General features: G+C 47.8%; 1 protein-coding gene across 2 annotated transcripts in view; it reads left to right on the top strand.

The window, feature by feature from the left end:
* The window catches only part of ANKRD33B (ankyrin repeat domain 33B), a 101,125-nt gene extending 84,374 nt beyond the window's left edge, over positions 1-16,751 (top strand). For both annotated transcript variants that reach the window (XM_042233935.2, XM_027980167.3), the window contains one exon: positions 9,862-16,751. In XM_042233935.2, coding sequence (XP_042089869.1) covers positions 9,862-10,691 — 830 coding nt within the window. In that variant the 3' untranslated portion in view covers positions 10,692-16,751. The remainder of the gene's footprint in view (positions 1-9,861) is intronic.
* The last annotated feature ends 429 nt before the right edge of the window (positions 16,752-17,180 follow it).

The following is a 17,180-nucleotide window of genomic DNA, read 5'->3' as shown; positions in this document are numbered from 1 at the left end:
TGTCGCTGTTACTTGATTTCATCATCTTCATTTATTTTGGTTTTGTTCTTGGCACTGGCTTCAGCTGATCTCGCTGGACCCTACGAGCTCCCGGGGAGATGGCATGCCCTCCCATCTCGGTACCTTGTGTGTGCGTGTGTGAAGTCGCTCAGTTGTGTCCAACTCTTCTCGACCCCATGGACTGTAGCCCTCCAGCCTCCTGTGTCCATGGGATTCTCCAGGCAAGAATACTGGAGTGGGTTGCCATTTCCTCCTCCAGGGGATCTTCCCAACCCAGGGAGTGAACCCACATCTCTTACGTCTCCTGCGCTGGCAAGCAGATTCTTTACCGCTAGCAACACCGGGAAGACCCCTGCCTTGTGATTAGATTGGACTTGGAAGATTCCCAACCTACTTTGGATTGTTTTTTAGTTTTTCTCCTGCTTTACTTAACTGGAATATTTTAGGAAATGCTATAAGAAAAATAAATTCTGTAAGTAAAGACAGGCTTCAAAGATGAAAAACTTTTTTGTATTCAAAAAAGATCTTAATTGAAATTAATTTCATTGATTGTGTTTTGACTCAATGACAGTTTCATTTTTTTTTTTAAAGAGCTGTGGGCTTCCCTAGTGATTCAGCAGGAAAGAATCTGCCTGCCAGTGCAGGAGACTTGAATTTAATCGTTGGGTCAGGAAGATGCCCTGGAGGAGGAAGTGGCAACCCACTCTAGTATTCTTGCCTAGAAAATCCCAGGGACAGAGAGGCCTGACGGGCTACTCTGTCCATGGGGTTGCAAAAGAGTCAGACACGACTTAGCAATTAAACAACAGCAAACAGTTTCCACGAAGTTTATCAGGAACATTGGGGAGGGATGGTTCCTCCTAATTAAATGGTGATTATGATGCTTTTGTGTTTGGGGGGTCCTTCATCTGCTTTTACTACTTCTGGATCTTATAATTGAGTGTAGCCATTTACTTTCACCACCAAATCTTACCATGTCGATCCAGGAATTTCCCCCAGTGAATTCATTTGGATTACAAGCCCTCTTGCTTTTAGATGAGTTGCCTCCTAATCACTCTAGACCTTGCGTGGGCTTTCCTGTCTTTCTCTTTTCCTGGGTCTGGTGCAGGTTTTAGGCAGTTATAGGATCTCAGAACCATTTTTTCAGATCTCAGGAGAGATGGGCCTGCTTAAGACAGTGTAATGCTAATGTGTTTTCCCCCTTTTCCTCTGTTATTTGGTTAACAAATTTGGCATTAGGTTTCATCCTTTCCTGTTCCCACCTGCGTGATCACAACCCCATCAGTCTAGAATAATCCCTCACGGGTATAAACCTCTAGGGCCCGCATCCCTGGACTGAACGTGGTCAGAGCAGAAAGATCCATAAAGCCAACTGGACCCTGGTGTCAAATTCCAGCTCCTCCGTTCAGCCTCTCTACACACAGGGCCTATCACCTCCTGCCCCAGGCCTGTTTCTTCTGTGATATTCAGCGGCCATCAGTAGTTACTGCCGAGCGTCGAGATGGGGACGGACTGAGTTCACACATGATTCTGACGGTTGCCTGGAATGGAGGAAGCCGTCGGTAATGGTTGAAAAAGTAAAAAGTGTGAAATTGTTAGTTGCTCAGTCGTGCCTTACTGTTTGTGATCCCACGCACAAAGGCTCCTCTGTCCATGGGATTCTCCAGGCAAGAATACTGGGGTGGGTTGCCATTCCCTTCTCCAGGGCATCTTCCTGACTCAGGGATCAAACCAGGGTCTTCTGCATTGCAGGTGGATTCTTCACCATCTGAGCCACCAGGGAAGATTTGGTTATCATTATTGTTATTATGGATTTTATTATTTAAAGAAATTTTATTTATTTTATTTTATGTTATTCATTTATTTTTGGCTGTGCTGGGTCTTCGTTGCTGTGCATCGGCTTTCTTTGTGGCGAATGGGGGCTGCTTTTCCTTGCAGTTCGAGGGCTTCTCATTGCGGTCGCGTCTCTCCTTGGGGAGCACGGGCTCCAGGGCACGCAGGCTTCAGTAGTTGCCTCTAGAGCACAGGCTCAGTAGTTGTGGGGCACGGACTTAGTTGCTCCAGCATGTGGGGTCTTCCCCGACCAGGGATCAAGCTCGTGTCCCATGCCTTGGCAGGCAGATTCCCCTCCACCAAGGGAGGGTAGCACCAAGGAAGTCGGTTATTAGTGACTTTGTGTGTTTAATATGATTTGTTAAATGAAAAACTATGGGATACTTTTCCCTTTGAAAATATGCTTATGATGAGATACTTTACTTTCTTATGGAGGGTAATGAGCTTGTAACTCGGGTTTCTCAATCCTGGTCCTGTCAACGCTGGGGCCAGGTGATTCTTCAGGGTTGGGCAGTCCTGTGAATTTCAGGCTGTTTAGCAGCACCCCTGGCCTCTGCTCGCTAGGTGACTGTAGCACCTCTTGGTTTTGACAACCAAAAATATCTCTGGACGTTGCCAAACGTCCCCTATTGGGAAAGTCGACTGTTGTTGAAAGCCACTGATATAATGTAAATGGGAAACGATGGGGAAAGTGAAGAGAGAATCTGACACCTTTTTTCAGGAAGCTTTTGACTGCCCTCTAAGGCTTTTGTTGTTTAACTTTAGAATATTTTCATTTTCTGCTGTTTGCACTAAGTTATCTTCTACTTTTCCCCAGGAAGGTGGGTTATGTTTTTCTCTTACAGTAGATGGGTATGTGTGTGTGTGTGTGTGTGTGTGTGTGTTTTAGAAAACAATACGTGATTGAATGTCTTTTCTGAATTTGATACACAGCAATAAGGGTACTTGTTGAGATATTTAAACAGTTGGCATCAATCTTTTAAAGTCTTCTTATTTCCATTTGAATTTATTAAGAAAAACTAAAGCCTGTAAAGATCCTAAAATCTGAGCATTGCTTTTGGATTGATGTTTATGTACAGCTAAGAGCAAAGTACAGAATCAGGTCATCCTGTGATCATTTTAAAAGCAAAAGGCATTTTGCATTACTGCATAATAATGATTAGGATAAAATTGTGTATCTCATTTTCATTTTTTCGAGTTCAGTATTCTTCTGAACCTGTCTTTCTGAATCTGGGTTGAATTTCATTATATTTAATAAGAACTATTTCCTTTTAGAAATGATGAATCATTGAATTGAATGCCACCCCTAAACTGTTTAGATTTTCCAATAGTTCATAACCTATGAGTGCCTATGAGCTCTTATCTTACCTTGTCAGGCAGAACAGGGTAATGTCAGAATTACCAAAACTTAGGCTTTTAATAAAAATATAACTAGGTTCTAAAAAGCTCACCTGTTGGCTCTTTCATTTTTGGCTTCCTAAGGAGAACTGTCTGCTCTGCTGATATCACAGTGGGGTTGGGGCTGGGTGGTGCTGACTGCAGAATCTTGTTAATTCAGTGGAATATTAATGCCCCTAAGTAACAGGTCTGTTTAATAAGTGGCTCCGAGAACCGTAAGGAAGATGTGATTATCTCTGAAGAGAAGCAGAACCCAGCGGAGGTTGTCAGGTCCCAGACTTGCTTAAGAGAGCTGGTTTTCATACCTGACGTGTGTCATCGCTGCAGCACCTGGGGAGCAAACACAAGCAAACAAAAGCTCCGAGTTTCCCTGTGAGTGTGGGGAACAAAACAGACGGGAAGGCGGAGGAGGCTCGTTTAACAAGCAGAGGCATTACCGCTGCTGATCACATCCTCATCCTTGTTGTAGGCAAGCCCTGACTGTGTGTTTCCAGAAAGCCGAAGGATACGATGTCCCCAGAGAGTTTTCTTTCTGCTTGTAGAGGAAAACATGGATTTCCCATAATTAAGTTGGAATAGTTTCAAGTTATTAAGCAGAGGAAGGACAAAAAAATCAGGGATTTTATATCATCGAGGGCATGGTCTCAGCCTGGGCACCCACGAAAGCCAGCTGTGAGACAAGGACACGGAAGTACTTGTTCTAGAAAGTGAGACCAGGGGCAAGTATTTGTTCGGGAAAGTCACCCCAGGAAGCCAGCCAGGGATAAGGAAGCCAGACTGGGAAGACTGGAAAAGGAAGCCATGTGAGTTACCGGGTGGGCACGTGGGAATCAGCGCTGCTGAGACCTCTCAGATTGAAGTGCCTGGGGATGGGGTGGGACCCCTGCCTTTAAGGGCTCTTCCTGATGACCCTGCCTCCTGATTTATCATATTGATTATACCCCAAGATATCATGTTGATTAATATATTGAATATATCCTATTCATATTGAATAGCATATCATGTTGAATATCACATAGAATATCATATTGAATATATCATATTGATTATACCCCAAGGTGATATATTGATTATATATAGAATATATGATATTCATATTGAATAGCATATCATATTGAATATCACATAGAATATCATATCATATTGAATATATCGTATTGATTACACCCCAGGTGCCCGAGATACAGGCTGGAGGTGGTCCAGGAGGAGGCCTGTAAGGGCTGGTCCACAGTGATCTTGTGGGACCGTCACTGCCAGAATACAGTAATTCCCTCAGTTCCTGTCCTCTTGATGAGAAAGAATTCAGTTGAGAGACACGGAGCAGTTGTAAGAAGCAAGAGTTTTCCTGAGCAAAGCAAACGTTTGCGCCTGAGGGAGAGAAGGGAAACCAGACGCCGCCCCTCTACGCGGTAGCGTTGCTTTTGCGGGGTGGAAAATCCCGCCTTACGTTCTGCGTAAGTTGACGACCGGTTGATTGACAGCTGTAGGTTGTGTAACTTCCTCCTTGCCCGCAGGCGGTTAGTCACGAGCGCCCAAGTGAAACCCCAGGGGGTTGGGGAGCGGGGGGAGGGCAAACACGCAATGCTGATTTATTACAAATGCGGCATAATGAACGCAGGGTTACTGTGAGTCACCTTTCAGGTGTCGGTGCGCCTGCGCCGGCCTGTGCCGGTGGTTTTATCTTGTTTTGTTCTGATAAGGCTGGAAACTTAACGGTCCTTGACCACAAAAGGGGAAGCTCTCTGGGTGTGTTGTAATCACCTGTGTCTAGGTGGGGAGGGAAAGATGACCACCCCCCCCCCCCCCATCCAGGATGGAGCAGGGACCCACTCATGTCTAACATGAGCAGAAAGGCCCCTTATGGGGGTGGGGGTGGGCAGAACTGGAGTGGGGCCTTCGTTTGAAAGGTGGGTTGCTCGGGGATAGACTTCCTGGGGTGGCTCAGATGGTAAAGAATACGCCTGCAGTGCAGGAGACCCAGGTTCAAACCCTGGGTGGGGAAGATCCTCTGAAGGAGGGAGTGCAACCCTCTCTTGTATTCTTGCCTGGAGAATCCTATGGCGAGAGGAACCTGTGAACAGTCCATGGGGTTGCACAGTCTACAGTCCATGCGGTTACACATCAGACATGACTGAAGTGTGTTAGCACATCACGTGGGGTTGGGGGCTTACGGAGACATAGGAAAGGAAGTGATGCATCCTGGGCTCTGCCTACCTCCTGCTGGTCCCATGGACCCGGCCTTGACTCTTGGGGCAAAGGGTCCTAAGAATGAGCAACAGAAGGTAGATTGTCTTCCTTTAGTCCCTTTTAGGAGGTTTGCCTCTTCCAGTAACAGAAACCCCGACTTGACTGTTGATTAAATAAAGCAAGCATCTGTTTGTCTCAGCTCACTAGAAGTCACCCAATACAGCTGGCCCTGACTCCCTGAGAACATCACAGATCCAGGTTTCTTCCTCTATCCTTTTCTTGACCCAGCATTGCCCCCACACTCTCCACACCTCCACCCCCCGCCCCTCCCTGTTCACTGGTCACCTCATGAAGAGCTGGGATGCTCACCGGAGTGCCAGCCTCAGATCCGTGTCACGGACAGGAAGCAGCATCACTGATAACGTGGCCCCCTTTTCTAAACTTAATCACTTTGTTTATTTATGGCTGTACTGGGTCTTTGTTGCTCTGTGTGGGCTTGCTCTGTTTGTAGCAAGTGGGGGCTACCGTCTAGTTGAGGTGTGTGGGCTTCTCATCGCTGGGGCTTCTCTTGCTGCAGAGTGTGGGCTCTGGAGCACGTGGGTGTCAGTAGTTGTAGCTCTAAGGGCTACCCTCTAGTTGAGGTGCCCAGGGTGTAGTTGTCCCTCTGTGTGAGATCTTAGTTCCCAGACCGGGGATTGAACCTGTGTGACTCCTGCATTGGCAGGCGGATTCTTAGCCACTGGACCACCAAGGAAGTCCCAGGGGTCCCTTTGATCAGGGATGCAATGGCCTTCTCTTTGGGGCTCCCTGACCAGTTATAAGGGAGGCTGGGAAAATGGAAGACAAGATCACAGGTCAGAGAGGTTAGAACTCTGATCCTCAGTGGGGTGGGGATGTGTGTGGTTCCTCGGGGGACATTTATGGCTGTCACAACTGGTGGAGTGCTAGTGGCATCTAGTGGGCAGAAACCAGGGATGCTGTTTAAAGTCCTGCAGTGATGCACAGGAGAGCCTCCTCCACATATAGTCATCTGGCCCAAATGTCAGTGTTGTTCAGGTGCTCAGTCGCGTCCGACTCTTTGTGACCCCATGGACTGCAGCATGCCAGGTTTCCCTGTCCTTCACCACCTCCCAGAGATCGCTCAGACTCATGTCCGTTGAGTCAGTGATGCCATCCAGCCGTCTCATCCTGTCATCCCCTTCATCTGCCTTCAGTCTTTCCCAGCATCAGGGTCTTTTCCAGTGAGTTGGCTCTTCGCATCAGGTGGCCAAAGGATTGGAGTTTCAGCTTCAGCATCAGTCTTTCCAATGAACACCCAGGACTGATTTCCTTTAGGAAGGACTGGTTTGATCTCCTTGCAGTCCAAGGGACTCTCAGTCTTCTCAAACACCACAGTTCAAATAGTTCTTAGGTTTTGAAACTCGGGGTTAGACCAGTGATGGTGGACTGCCTAGAACTGAGTAGTTGCTGCCTTGAATAAAATAGAGGATCCCGTACAGACAACTCACAGCACCCAACTTGGTAGCAAATGAACTGACTGTCAGGAGCTCAGCTCTCGTCTACACTGCTGAAGCCCTGGGTGAACCAACGGGGGTGGGGGTGAGGGTGAGGATACCAAGAGTCTCCTGGGCAGGAGACTGGTACACTGGCCTTTCAGAGCTGCTCCATACTCTCTGAGAGGTATATGCATAAAATGCTAATCGTCAGTACTTGTCTGTCATGATTTAATGACTGTGTCCAGGCCTTTAATATTACCCTGAATCACAGTGATTTCTTAAGGAAGTGAATCCCTCATTTGTAGCAGTATTCAAGACTCTTGGGCGGCACTACAGTCAGAATGGCCTTTGTTCTTTCGAGTGTTTGTACTTTCCAAGATGATTTTGGAGAGGAAGAGGCACACTCAACTTTTGACAGCTGTTCCTTTAGTTTTCCATTAGCATTTGAAAAATGTCTCTTTCAGGCAGTGTTCATTAAGATTTTAATTTTGCAGTTTGCTCCTTTTCAAGTGACATGCAATTAATTAAGGCTTAATGTGTCATCTATTTTTTGCAATGACATTTTTACTGCCCCCTTTTCATTTGAGTCAGTTTATAAATTGTACTCTAGCTAATGAGTTCCATCCTGATTTCCAGTTTCAAATAATTACCACTCTTCTAATATGGTGATTCTTTAATGTGTCACAGAATTAAGAGTGTTACTGGGCGAACTCAGGTGAGTTGGGTCTGCCTAGGCCATGGGCCATGGGGGCTGCAGGGCAAGGGAGCCACTGAGACCCCTCCTCCTCTATTCAGTGCTTATTCACCAGCCTTCGAGTGTCGGACACTCCAGTCTATGTGGGATGTACATGCAGAAGCCTCTTCCAAGACTGGTCTCTGCAGAGCTTGCAGGCTAGATAACTGCCCTATTTCCCCACACTGTTTTGCCAGTGGAAATATGACTAAGGGGACTTGAAATCTTGAATGATTTTTAATATATGGCTGAGATTGGACCAAGATTAACTGAACAGCAATTCCTTATTAATTTCTCTTTTACTGAAATTTACAAACATTTTGTCAAGTTGAATTGAAGATTAACTTTGCAGTATTAGGAGGGGCAGTTGGTGATATGGGGAGATTTGTGAACGAAGTGACTTGTGTAAGGGAGATGTAGGAGGCAGATTTCTCCAGAAAGACAGAATGGGTGGGAAATATATAATAAGAGAATTATTTTAGGGAGGTTTTTTTTTTCCCAGTAGTCATGTATGGATGTGAGAGTTGGACCATAAAGAAGGCTGAGCTCCGAAGAATTGATGCTTTGGAACTGTGGTTCTAGAGAAGACTCTTGAGAGCCCCTTGGACTACAAGGAGATCAAACCCATCAATCCTAAAAGAAATCAACCCTGAATATTTATTGGAAGGACTGATGCTGAAGCTGAAGCTTGAATCCTTTGGCCACCTGATGTGAAGAGCTAACTCATTGGAAAAGACCCTGATGCTGGGAAAGATTGAAGGCGGGTGGAGAAGGGGATGACAGAGGATGAGATGGTTGGATGGTGTCACCGACTCAATGGACATGCCTTTGGGCAAACTTTGGGAGACAGTGAAGGATGGGGAAGCCTGGCATGCTACAGTCCATAGAGTTGCAAAGTGTTGGACACGACTGAGCAACTGAACAGCAACAAGTTTTAGGGAAATTGGCATTGGTAAGCCTGGAATCTGCAGGACATGCCAGGATCCTGGAGACTTGGGCAGGAGTGGATGCTACAGTCTTGAGGCTGAATTCTTTCTTCTCCTGAAAACGTCAGCTTTTGTTCTAAGTTCTTCAGCTAGTTGAAGGAGGCTCACCCACATTTTGGGTGCTAATCTCTTTGACCTAAAGTCAAGTGATTGTGGATGCTGATTGCATGTACAAAACACTTTCACAGTACACTTAGATTACGGTGGGATTAAATCCCTGAGCACTAGACCTGGGCTGTGTCGACACAGCAAGTTCACAGAGGAGGAGGCCTCCCTGCAGGGTAGGGGGAAGCGCAGACTATTGTGGGTCAGGACCCAGGTCTGGACGCTTCTCTCTTATCAGCTTTGAGGACTCAGGCAGTGCCCTCAGCGACCATGACTGGCATCCATTGTAACAGACGTTATTAAATGCATGCCTCCCACCAATCAGAATGATATGTGTTCAGAAAGCAAAAACAACTAAGATGTGCCTCTGTCCTGGAAGCCCATAGTCTGGTAAAGACGACAGACCCGTGACCAGCTAACCTGAAGCACCCAAAGTGAACAAACACACACTTCCTGCAAAAATAAGAATCATAACCTCCAGGAGTGAGATCTTGGAGGAAAAGGAGAGTTGATAGATAAATAGGACAGCAAATGCTTTGCCAGTGACAGTTACTGGTGGTATTTTTAGAACATTCTAGTAGCATCCACCAGGTGTTACAAACCACCTGTCTCTCCATTGCTAGAAAGCCTTGAAGTCTTATTTCTATATGAAAAAAAAAATTCCACAATTTAGGTGCTGAGTTTAGGCAGTTTTCTTTATAGGAAAGAGGGGCTTTTCAAGTGGTGCTAGTGGTAAAGAACCCGCATGCCGAGGCAGAAGACCCAGGTTTGTCCCTGGCTTGGGAAGATCCCCTGGAGAAGGGAATGACAAGCCACCCCAGTATTCTTGCCTGGAGGATCCCATGGACAGAGGAGGCTGGCAGACTATGGTCCATGGAGTCACAGAGAGTCAGACACAACTGAGTGACTAAGCACAGCACAAACCATGAAGTCGGGCACTTAAAGGTGGGTTGTGTTATAATAGTAAATGCCGGAGGTGACAGTCAGGTGTGGGTTCATCAGGTGGCCCAGCTCCAAGGCAGAGGCAGTTGTCTCCATCTTCTGTGTCTTTTGTTTTCTGTCTGTGGAAAGGAAAAGGCCTGCTTGCACCCACCCATTCCTATTTTCTCTTTCTGGTTTTCAGGGGCGGATGTCCACGCCAGGGACTCCCGCCGGGGGATGTCCTCCCAGGAGTGGGCTACCTACACCGGACGGTTTGAAGCGGTTCGGCTCATCCAGAGGCTACTGGAGCGACCCTGCCCGGAGCAGTTTGGGGAAAAGTACAAGCCAGAGCTGCCACTGGCCCTGGAAGCGGGTCAAAAGCCCGCGGGATCCAAGAGCTGCTTGCAAAAACTCACGGATTTTGTGCGGTCCACGCTGACCTCCCGCTCGCGCCAAGGCCTGGAGGATGGGGGGGCCCTGGACCACATGGTCAAGATGACCACGAGCCTCTACAGCCCCGCCGTGGCCATCGTCTGCCAGACCGTGTGCCCCGAGAGCCCCCCCTGTGTGGGCAAAAGGCGGCTGGCTGTGCAGGAGATCCTGGCATCGCGAGGGGATCCGGACACAAAAGCCCAGGAAAGGGACAAGGGGGAGGGCCCCGAGCCACAATCCCAGACTTCCCAGGCTGTGGGGGTCTCCAAAGAGGAGGCCCCCAGAGCCGGCCTCGCGTCTTCGCAGCCGCCGGCCGCCCCCCGGAGGGCCAGCCTCCTGCCCCTGCAGCTGTTGCGGCGGAGCAGCGTGCGGCCCGGCATGACCATCCCCAAGGTGCGTGTCAGCAAGGCGCCCGCGCCCACCTTCCAGCCCGAGCGGGCGGCCCGGGGCAGCACCAAGGACAGCAGCCACCTGCAGCTGCCCAAGTGGCGGTACAAGGAGGCCAAGGAGGAGAAGCGGAAGGCGGAGGAGGCGGAGAAGCAGCGGCTGGCCGCCGCGCAGAAGGAAAAGCGGACGTCGTCCTGGAGAAAAAGGACGTGAGGGGGGTGTGTCCGGCGCGCGGGGGCGAGGCAGGACGCAGAGCCCGCCGGCCGGGCATGCGAAACTGCCGGGAGCCCTGGGGAAGGCGTCGGGGCGCTGGGTGCGGTCCTCCCTGGAAGTGTGCGACCCCGCCCCGCCCTTGCGTTTTACGCACAACACCTCCCAGGGTGCACAGGCTCCCTTCGCGGCCCAGAAAACGTTCCTGTTTGTTCAGGCTGCACTCAAGAGTGAACTGGGCCAAGCCCTAATTGAATCGCCTGAAACCAGTTCCCCCAGCAATCAGTATTCGTAGTGGGCATTCTACCTAAAACTCGACCACTGAGCCAGCAGAGAAGCCCCCCTTAGAACCTCAGTGCAGAAAAATTTAAGACCAGTTTATCCAAAGGACATTTTCTGTATAGTTTTGTATTTTTCAGTTATGATCAGACTTACAGCACTTGACCAGTGACAGGGCTGTTTGTAAATATTTATGACGGTCTTAATGCATTTGTCTGAAGACCCTTTGTTTAAAATACTGTTTCTAGCAATAATTATTTGTGCTATCTCTATTCTGTTTCACATAGAATTTGTGGCATTCTCCTCCTGTCGGCCCCCTCTTGCTTTTTTTATTGGGGGGCTTTGCCTTTCCATCTCCTTGGGGGTGCTCAAAAGCACCACACGTCCTTATTTGGATTAAGTGATGTGGAAGATTTCTATTGGATAAAGCCATTTGCTTTATGGCAAAATAATCAAGTAAGACAGAGGAGTCAAATTACCTTTAATTTCTGAAGCTCTCTTTTCCATCCAGTGGTAAAAATGAAGAAAGCCCAATTGTCAAAGTATGAGACTGTGTAGAAGAGTGTATGTATTGCTAGAACTCAGCTCATTTTAAGCAAGGGGTTTTAGATAATCTGCATATAAAGTCTTGAACATACTCAAAAATAGAAAAAAAGTGTTTGAGAAAATGGGGGCAACTCTAATAAATTATTACTAGAAGTACAAAATTAAGTTATGTGCTCTTAGACAATTGAATTAAAATATCCTTAAGATGTAAAAAGAGACGCTAAAAGTGTAGAGTTCTGCAAACTACTGACAGGTGGGCCATACATTTTTTGAGAAATAGGGATTAGAGCTGAATGTTAAGCAAACATGTTTTTGGCAAATTCTCCTGGAGTGAGCTGGGTTGCTTCCTCCTCCCGACTCAATTCTGACAGATACCTGGTGTGGAATTTTATTTTTCCTTTGATGAAAGCCCCTGATGTTCAGTTCCTCCTCATGCAGGCTTTGTAGACTTGCCAAGATTCGGGAACTTTGGCAGCACATGGGTGTGGTATGCCCCAGGCCCTGAGCGCTCCGTGGGAGTTTTCTGTCCATACTTGTATCTCCAAAAAGCTGAGAAATGCTAATGAATCTCTGGCTCTCTGGGTTGCAGAGTATCTTTCACACATGCACTACCAACAGCACTTTATTTAAATATTATCCTGCGTATAAGCCATAGATTTAAAATATTGCAGACCAGTGGGAAGCCATTTATTCTGTCTCTGGATTCACAGGGGAAATTGTGCTCCCTGGCCATGTGGTGACGAGTGCCCATCCATCTCGTGATTTGGGCGGCATGGCACTGGCTGTCCCTCCTCCTGCCCCCACCCCCCACTATCAGACACTGAGCATTTTACACTCATCTCTCCAAAACCCTCGATGAACAGACCATCAGGCTGCACCCAGGCTAATGGGAGGCAGATGTGACGATAATCATCTTTTAAAGTCAGATTTTAGTGGATTCCTCCCTAGTTCCAGAAGGGCCCAAGAAGAATGGCCCAGAGGTCTGGACCCGCTTTGAACATCACTGATGTGGTTGGCTGTGGGTCACCCTTGAGCCTAAGAGTTTGGTTTGGCCAAGTGCCTTTGGATGAGATGACTGCTGGCCCCCGAGGTGGAGAGAAACACGGCTTGTCTCCCTGATGGGCCAGTAAGACCATGTTTTGTGTTGATATGTTTTGGTTGCTTTGAATGGTTGGCTGCACTTTCCTCCCCAAGGGCTCACCCCTCCCTCTCCTCCAGTGTCGATCAGGGACGGGGGCACCGACGGGCAGTGCACCCCCCCAGCTCTGTCACCATGTAAGTTCCCTGCTGGCCCTTTTGCCTCCTTATTCTTTCTGTTTTCTGCCTATCTTCTGCTCCAGATTTCGCTAAAATGCCTTGATCGTCCCTGGCGCCACTACTCAGAGGTCTAAAAAGAGCAGAAAGTGGTGGAGTCGTGGGAGATCGACAGTGTCCCTGATGACTTGCCGCATCGTGCCCTCCAGACACTCAAGAGTGAATGGACCGCAGATTTCACCTGCTGCTTTTGTGCAGAATTCCGCCCCACGCACCACCTTTCTGCCATTTAGGGAGGGAGATTTAGCTTGCTCTCCTGACAGATGGGGCTTCCCTGGTGGCTCAGCTGGTAAGGAATCCGCCCGCAATGAGGGAGGCCTGGGTTCGATCCCTGGGTTGGGACGATTCCCCTGGAGAAGGGAATGGCTATTCACTCCAGTATTCTGGCCTGGTGAATTCCATGGACTGTATAGTCCATGGAGTCGCGAAGAGTCAGAAGCGACTTGCAGCTTCACCTGACAGATCAGAGCACCGCCCTGCTGCACAGAACAAGGAGGATCCGGTGTCTCCTTTGCACTCCTGATGTTTATTAACTGTAAATAGTGAATTTCAACTTGACAGGTACCTTCTCAGGGATTTATATATAAATAGAGTTAGGAGGAAAGGTGAAGTATGTTTTAATACTTTTTAGCATCTGAGTGAGTTGTTATCACACTAGACAGAAGAAATATTTCTAAGATAATGTCAGTGCTGCTTTTTCCCCAGGGCGATGCCTGGGAATCACCCCTCCCATTGAGACTTCTTGATTCTTAGAAACTCGGGACTTTGGTGGCTGAAATGGCTTTGGAGTGGACGTGAAATCACTTCACAGGGCCTCTCAGTTGCCTCTCGTGGAAGCGAACCCTTGTATTTAGAAAAAAAAAAAAAAAAACTCAACCTCTGTGTACGAAGAGGTGGCTGTGACAACACAGATGGGCCGCCCATCGATTTTACCTCTAGAACTGGTTCCTCCCCGTCTGATACCTGCGTGTGTGGTGTGAGGACGGTTTTTTCCCTCTGCTCCCGTGAATCACATGTTCTACAGTCAGCCCCGTGCCAGGCTCACTGCTGGGAGAGGGGAGGGAAAAGCTGGAATGACCGCGGTGTTCAGAGACCTTCCATGTCTTTGGCTACACCCGAGGAATGCAATGCACAACATTATGAACCTTTGTGACTTTTTTCTGCTGCGCCTCCCCACGGGCTCCTGGCGGCACCAGAAGCCTCAGAAATAGGCTTGGAAATTGCACTAGGTCGTCATCTCAACTTCCGGCCCTCCTGCGACTCGCTCCTTCTGCGGTGGAGGGTCGAGTTTGTGATGTCACTTGGAAAGTGGGATTTGTGGGTGCGGGGAGGGGGCAGGCCAGTCCAAGCTGCCTCTGCCCACTTCCGTCAGTGGCCAGCTAGGTCTCTGGAAGGTCCACTGAGTGGAGATGAGACTCTGAAACTGAATCCCACGAGGTGGGGCCAGACCACGTCCTGAATTGGATGCAGAGTGTGCGGTCTCCAGGAAGAGTCACAGGTACCCAATTATTATGAAGAGATGCACTCCTGAGGGATGGATGAAGAGCCAAGACTAAGAAGAAGGGCTGATCTGTGACCTACAGCCTCTGGCAGGGGCACAGTTTTCCCCCCTGACCCACACTACATTAAGACAGAAGACCATCTCTGCATCCTTCGTCCCAGCTTGCTCTGCGAAATGAGCCCTAGTCCCAGGCTCACCTGGGACCCTTTGCTATTTCATCTTCTGTCCTGATATCCAATACGATGCAGGTATTCCCTGCAGTGCTGAGATTGATCAGGAACTATTGTAAGCTTCTCGTTGCAACTGTCTTTTGTCAAATGAAATGCTGGCACTTTTTAAGTATTTGGGGACATTCTAACATGCCACCCACGCTCATGAGCCCCATGGAGAACTGTTTGGATTCTGCCCTTGGCTATGAGTGCTCGGCTCATGGGACCCCTCATGACTCTGGTCTGTGTGTCTGGTCCTTGCTGTTCTGGGCAGCAGGCTCACACCGAGCCCCTTTCAGTCAGGCCTGGGGGACCATGTCTTCTTGCGAAGGAAAGCGAGATGATCCATCAGGAGCTATTAAACAACAAAGTCCCATTCACCTGGACAACTGGCATTGATACATAAATTGATACATAATTGTGACCATGGTGTGCTGGCGGTGGTGGGGAGGCTGTTGCTATAAAAAACTTGCAACAAAACAGCTCTTCCTGAAACCCTGGTTGCGCTGCCTGCTCCAGCTTGGAGAATTTGTTTCAAACCTCTGGGCAACTCTTGTGTTAGCGGCTCAGGGATGTGCCCTTGAATTCGTGTGTCTTCATTAACACTTAAAATCAGCAGCTAAGAAAAAGTCCACTGGAAATTTTTTTTTTTTTTAAGAAATAGAAAAACAAAATCGCCCCATCTCCCAAAACCACCACAACTTGGTTTGATTTAGCTCATTTTTGAGGAACTCAGTTGAATGAGATGGCTGCTGTTCAATCTCTCCTTCCCCTGACCCAGCCTGAAATAAGGCTCTTGTGAAAGGCAAGCCCTGCAGTGGTCTGACGGCTCTCAGCTGCAAGTGGAGGCGTGTGATGTGATGTGAGTGCACGCGCGCACATACACACACACACTGGAAGGAGTTCGGGTTTTGTGCTCACGAAGGGGACTGCCACTATAGCTCCCAGGGAATGTCAGCTATGACCTAGTGTATTTGAGGATGAGACAGCCCAAGACCCCCTACCGGGATCCCTCAAGTGTTTCCAGTGTGGCACAGAACACAACCAGTGTGTCATCACCCAGGTGTCCTTGTTGGACGGTGGTGTTGGCCTGGGCGGCTCCTGGACAAGGTTGTGTAGCCAGGCCTGGGTCCTCTCTGCTGTTGGCTGCGTCCCTGGCACGGAGTGGCAGAATCCAGAGGGGATTCTTGGGGGGAACTCCACCAGGCATGAAGCCCGGGGTCACAGATGGTTCGGTATCAGGCTGACCTGAGAAGCAGAACTGTACCCTGCGGAGGCTCTGAGAATTTCCCGAGTCTGTCCAAGTGTTGAGATGCGCTAACTGATCATTGCTCATGCTGTTTGGTTTTTGAGAGAATCACTTCATGATAATGGGACATTTTTCTCCTACTCTTGAAGAAAATGTGGATGAGAAACTAAATGAACCCAGGCAGGCCCAGCAGTGGCCTGTGCTGATGCTTTATCAGATTTTTGGGAGGTCGCATTGAAGCACTTTAACACCAGTTTCTGAGCAGACGTTCTGGAAGCTGGTTTGGAACCGCATAGCTCTTTCAAAACTGGATGAAAACTAGAAAAGGATGCTAGAAACCTGGCAGTGTTACCAGTAACCCTGTGAACCTTTAGGACATCCCAGGGAATTTGAGTAACAGAGCCCATTGAAACAGGCAAGGCAAATCTCATTGGAATCCTTTTCATTCAAACCCTCGTTCTGCCTGGCACACGCTGGGTGTCTTTAACAAGGGTGGTGAAGAATTGCGTGCACTCTGCACAGGGGCCAGGTTTCAGGTTATGTCATGTTGGTATAAGCTTTGTTTTCTGAATGTAAAACTACTTTCATTGTCATTTCTAAAAATCTGGTAGGTTTCTGGATATTGTAAAAATGTTGAATAAGGATATAATTGTGTAAATTTCATAGCGTTTTATTTTGAGGTGAGAGTTTTGTTACGGTTTATAAAAGATATTTTCCTATTTAGACCTCAGGGCTATTTGGGGACCTACAAATAAAGGTGACCCCACCCATTTCAATTCTTGATATCCAAAAGGTTAATCATCTTTAAGTTAGACGGGATATATTTGTTCAGCAGAAAGAATGTGTCTTTCCCTTTACCTTCTAACAAACTCTGTATCTAAAGTTTAAAAAGTATAACAAGATGTGGTCATGTAAAACTGTGGCTACAGAATTAAAAATCACTTGTGAAATAAACAGTCTTATGGTACAACAGTGTTCTATTGGGATAAACTTAAGTGTGTATAAATTAGGAAATGATACTATGATACCAGTATTTTTAATGTTACTCATTTTTATCAAAGTGGGTGTGTACTTCCTTCATCTGACGCACTTTAATTTTTCACATTGTATCTCAAAGGTAAGTTTTTTTTACATGTGAAAATAATCTCTTTGCATCCTGCCTCTTCTCAGAAGTGCCCACTGGTAGGGAGGCTTCCTTCAGCCATGTCCCTCTGTATTTATTTACATGATGCTGGGAAAGATTGAGGGCAGGAGGAGAACGGGGAGACAGAGGATGAGATGGTTAAATAACATCACCGACTGAAAGGACATGAATTTCAGCAAACTCCAGGAGATAGTGAAGGACAGGGAAGACTGATGAGCTGCAGTCCATGGGGTTTCAAAGAGTAAAACAT

This window comes from Ovis aries, chromosome 16 (assembly GCF_016772045.2).
Source record: "Ovis aries strain OAR_USU_Benz2616 breed Rambouillet chromosome 16, ARS-UI_Ramb_v3.0, whole genome shotgun sequence".
NCBI classification, from domain to species: Eukaryota; Metazoa; Chordata; class Mammalia; order Artiodactyla; family Bovidae; genus Ovis; species Ovis aries.
The sequence above is the reverse complement of the archived record's forward strand: the minus strand, read 5'-3'. Positions and strand labels throughout refer to the sequence as shown.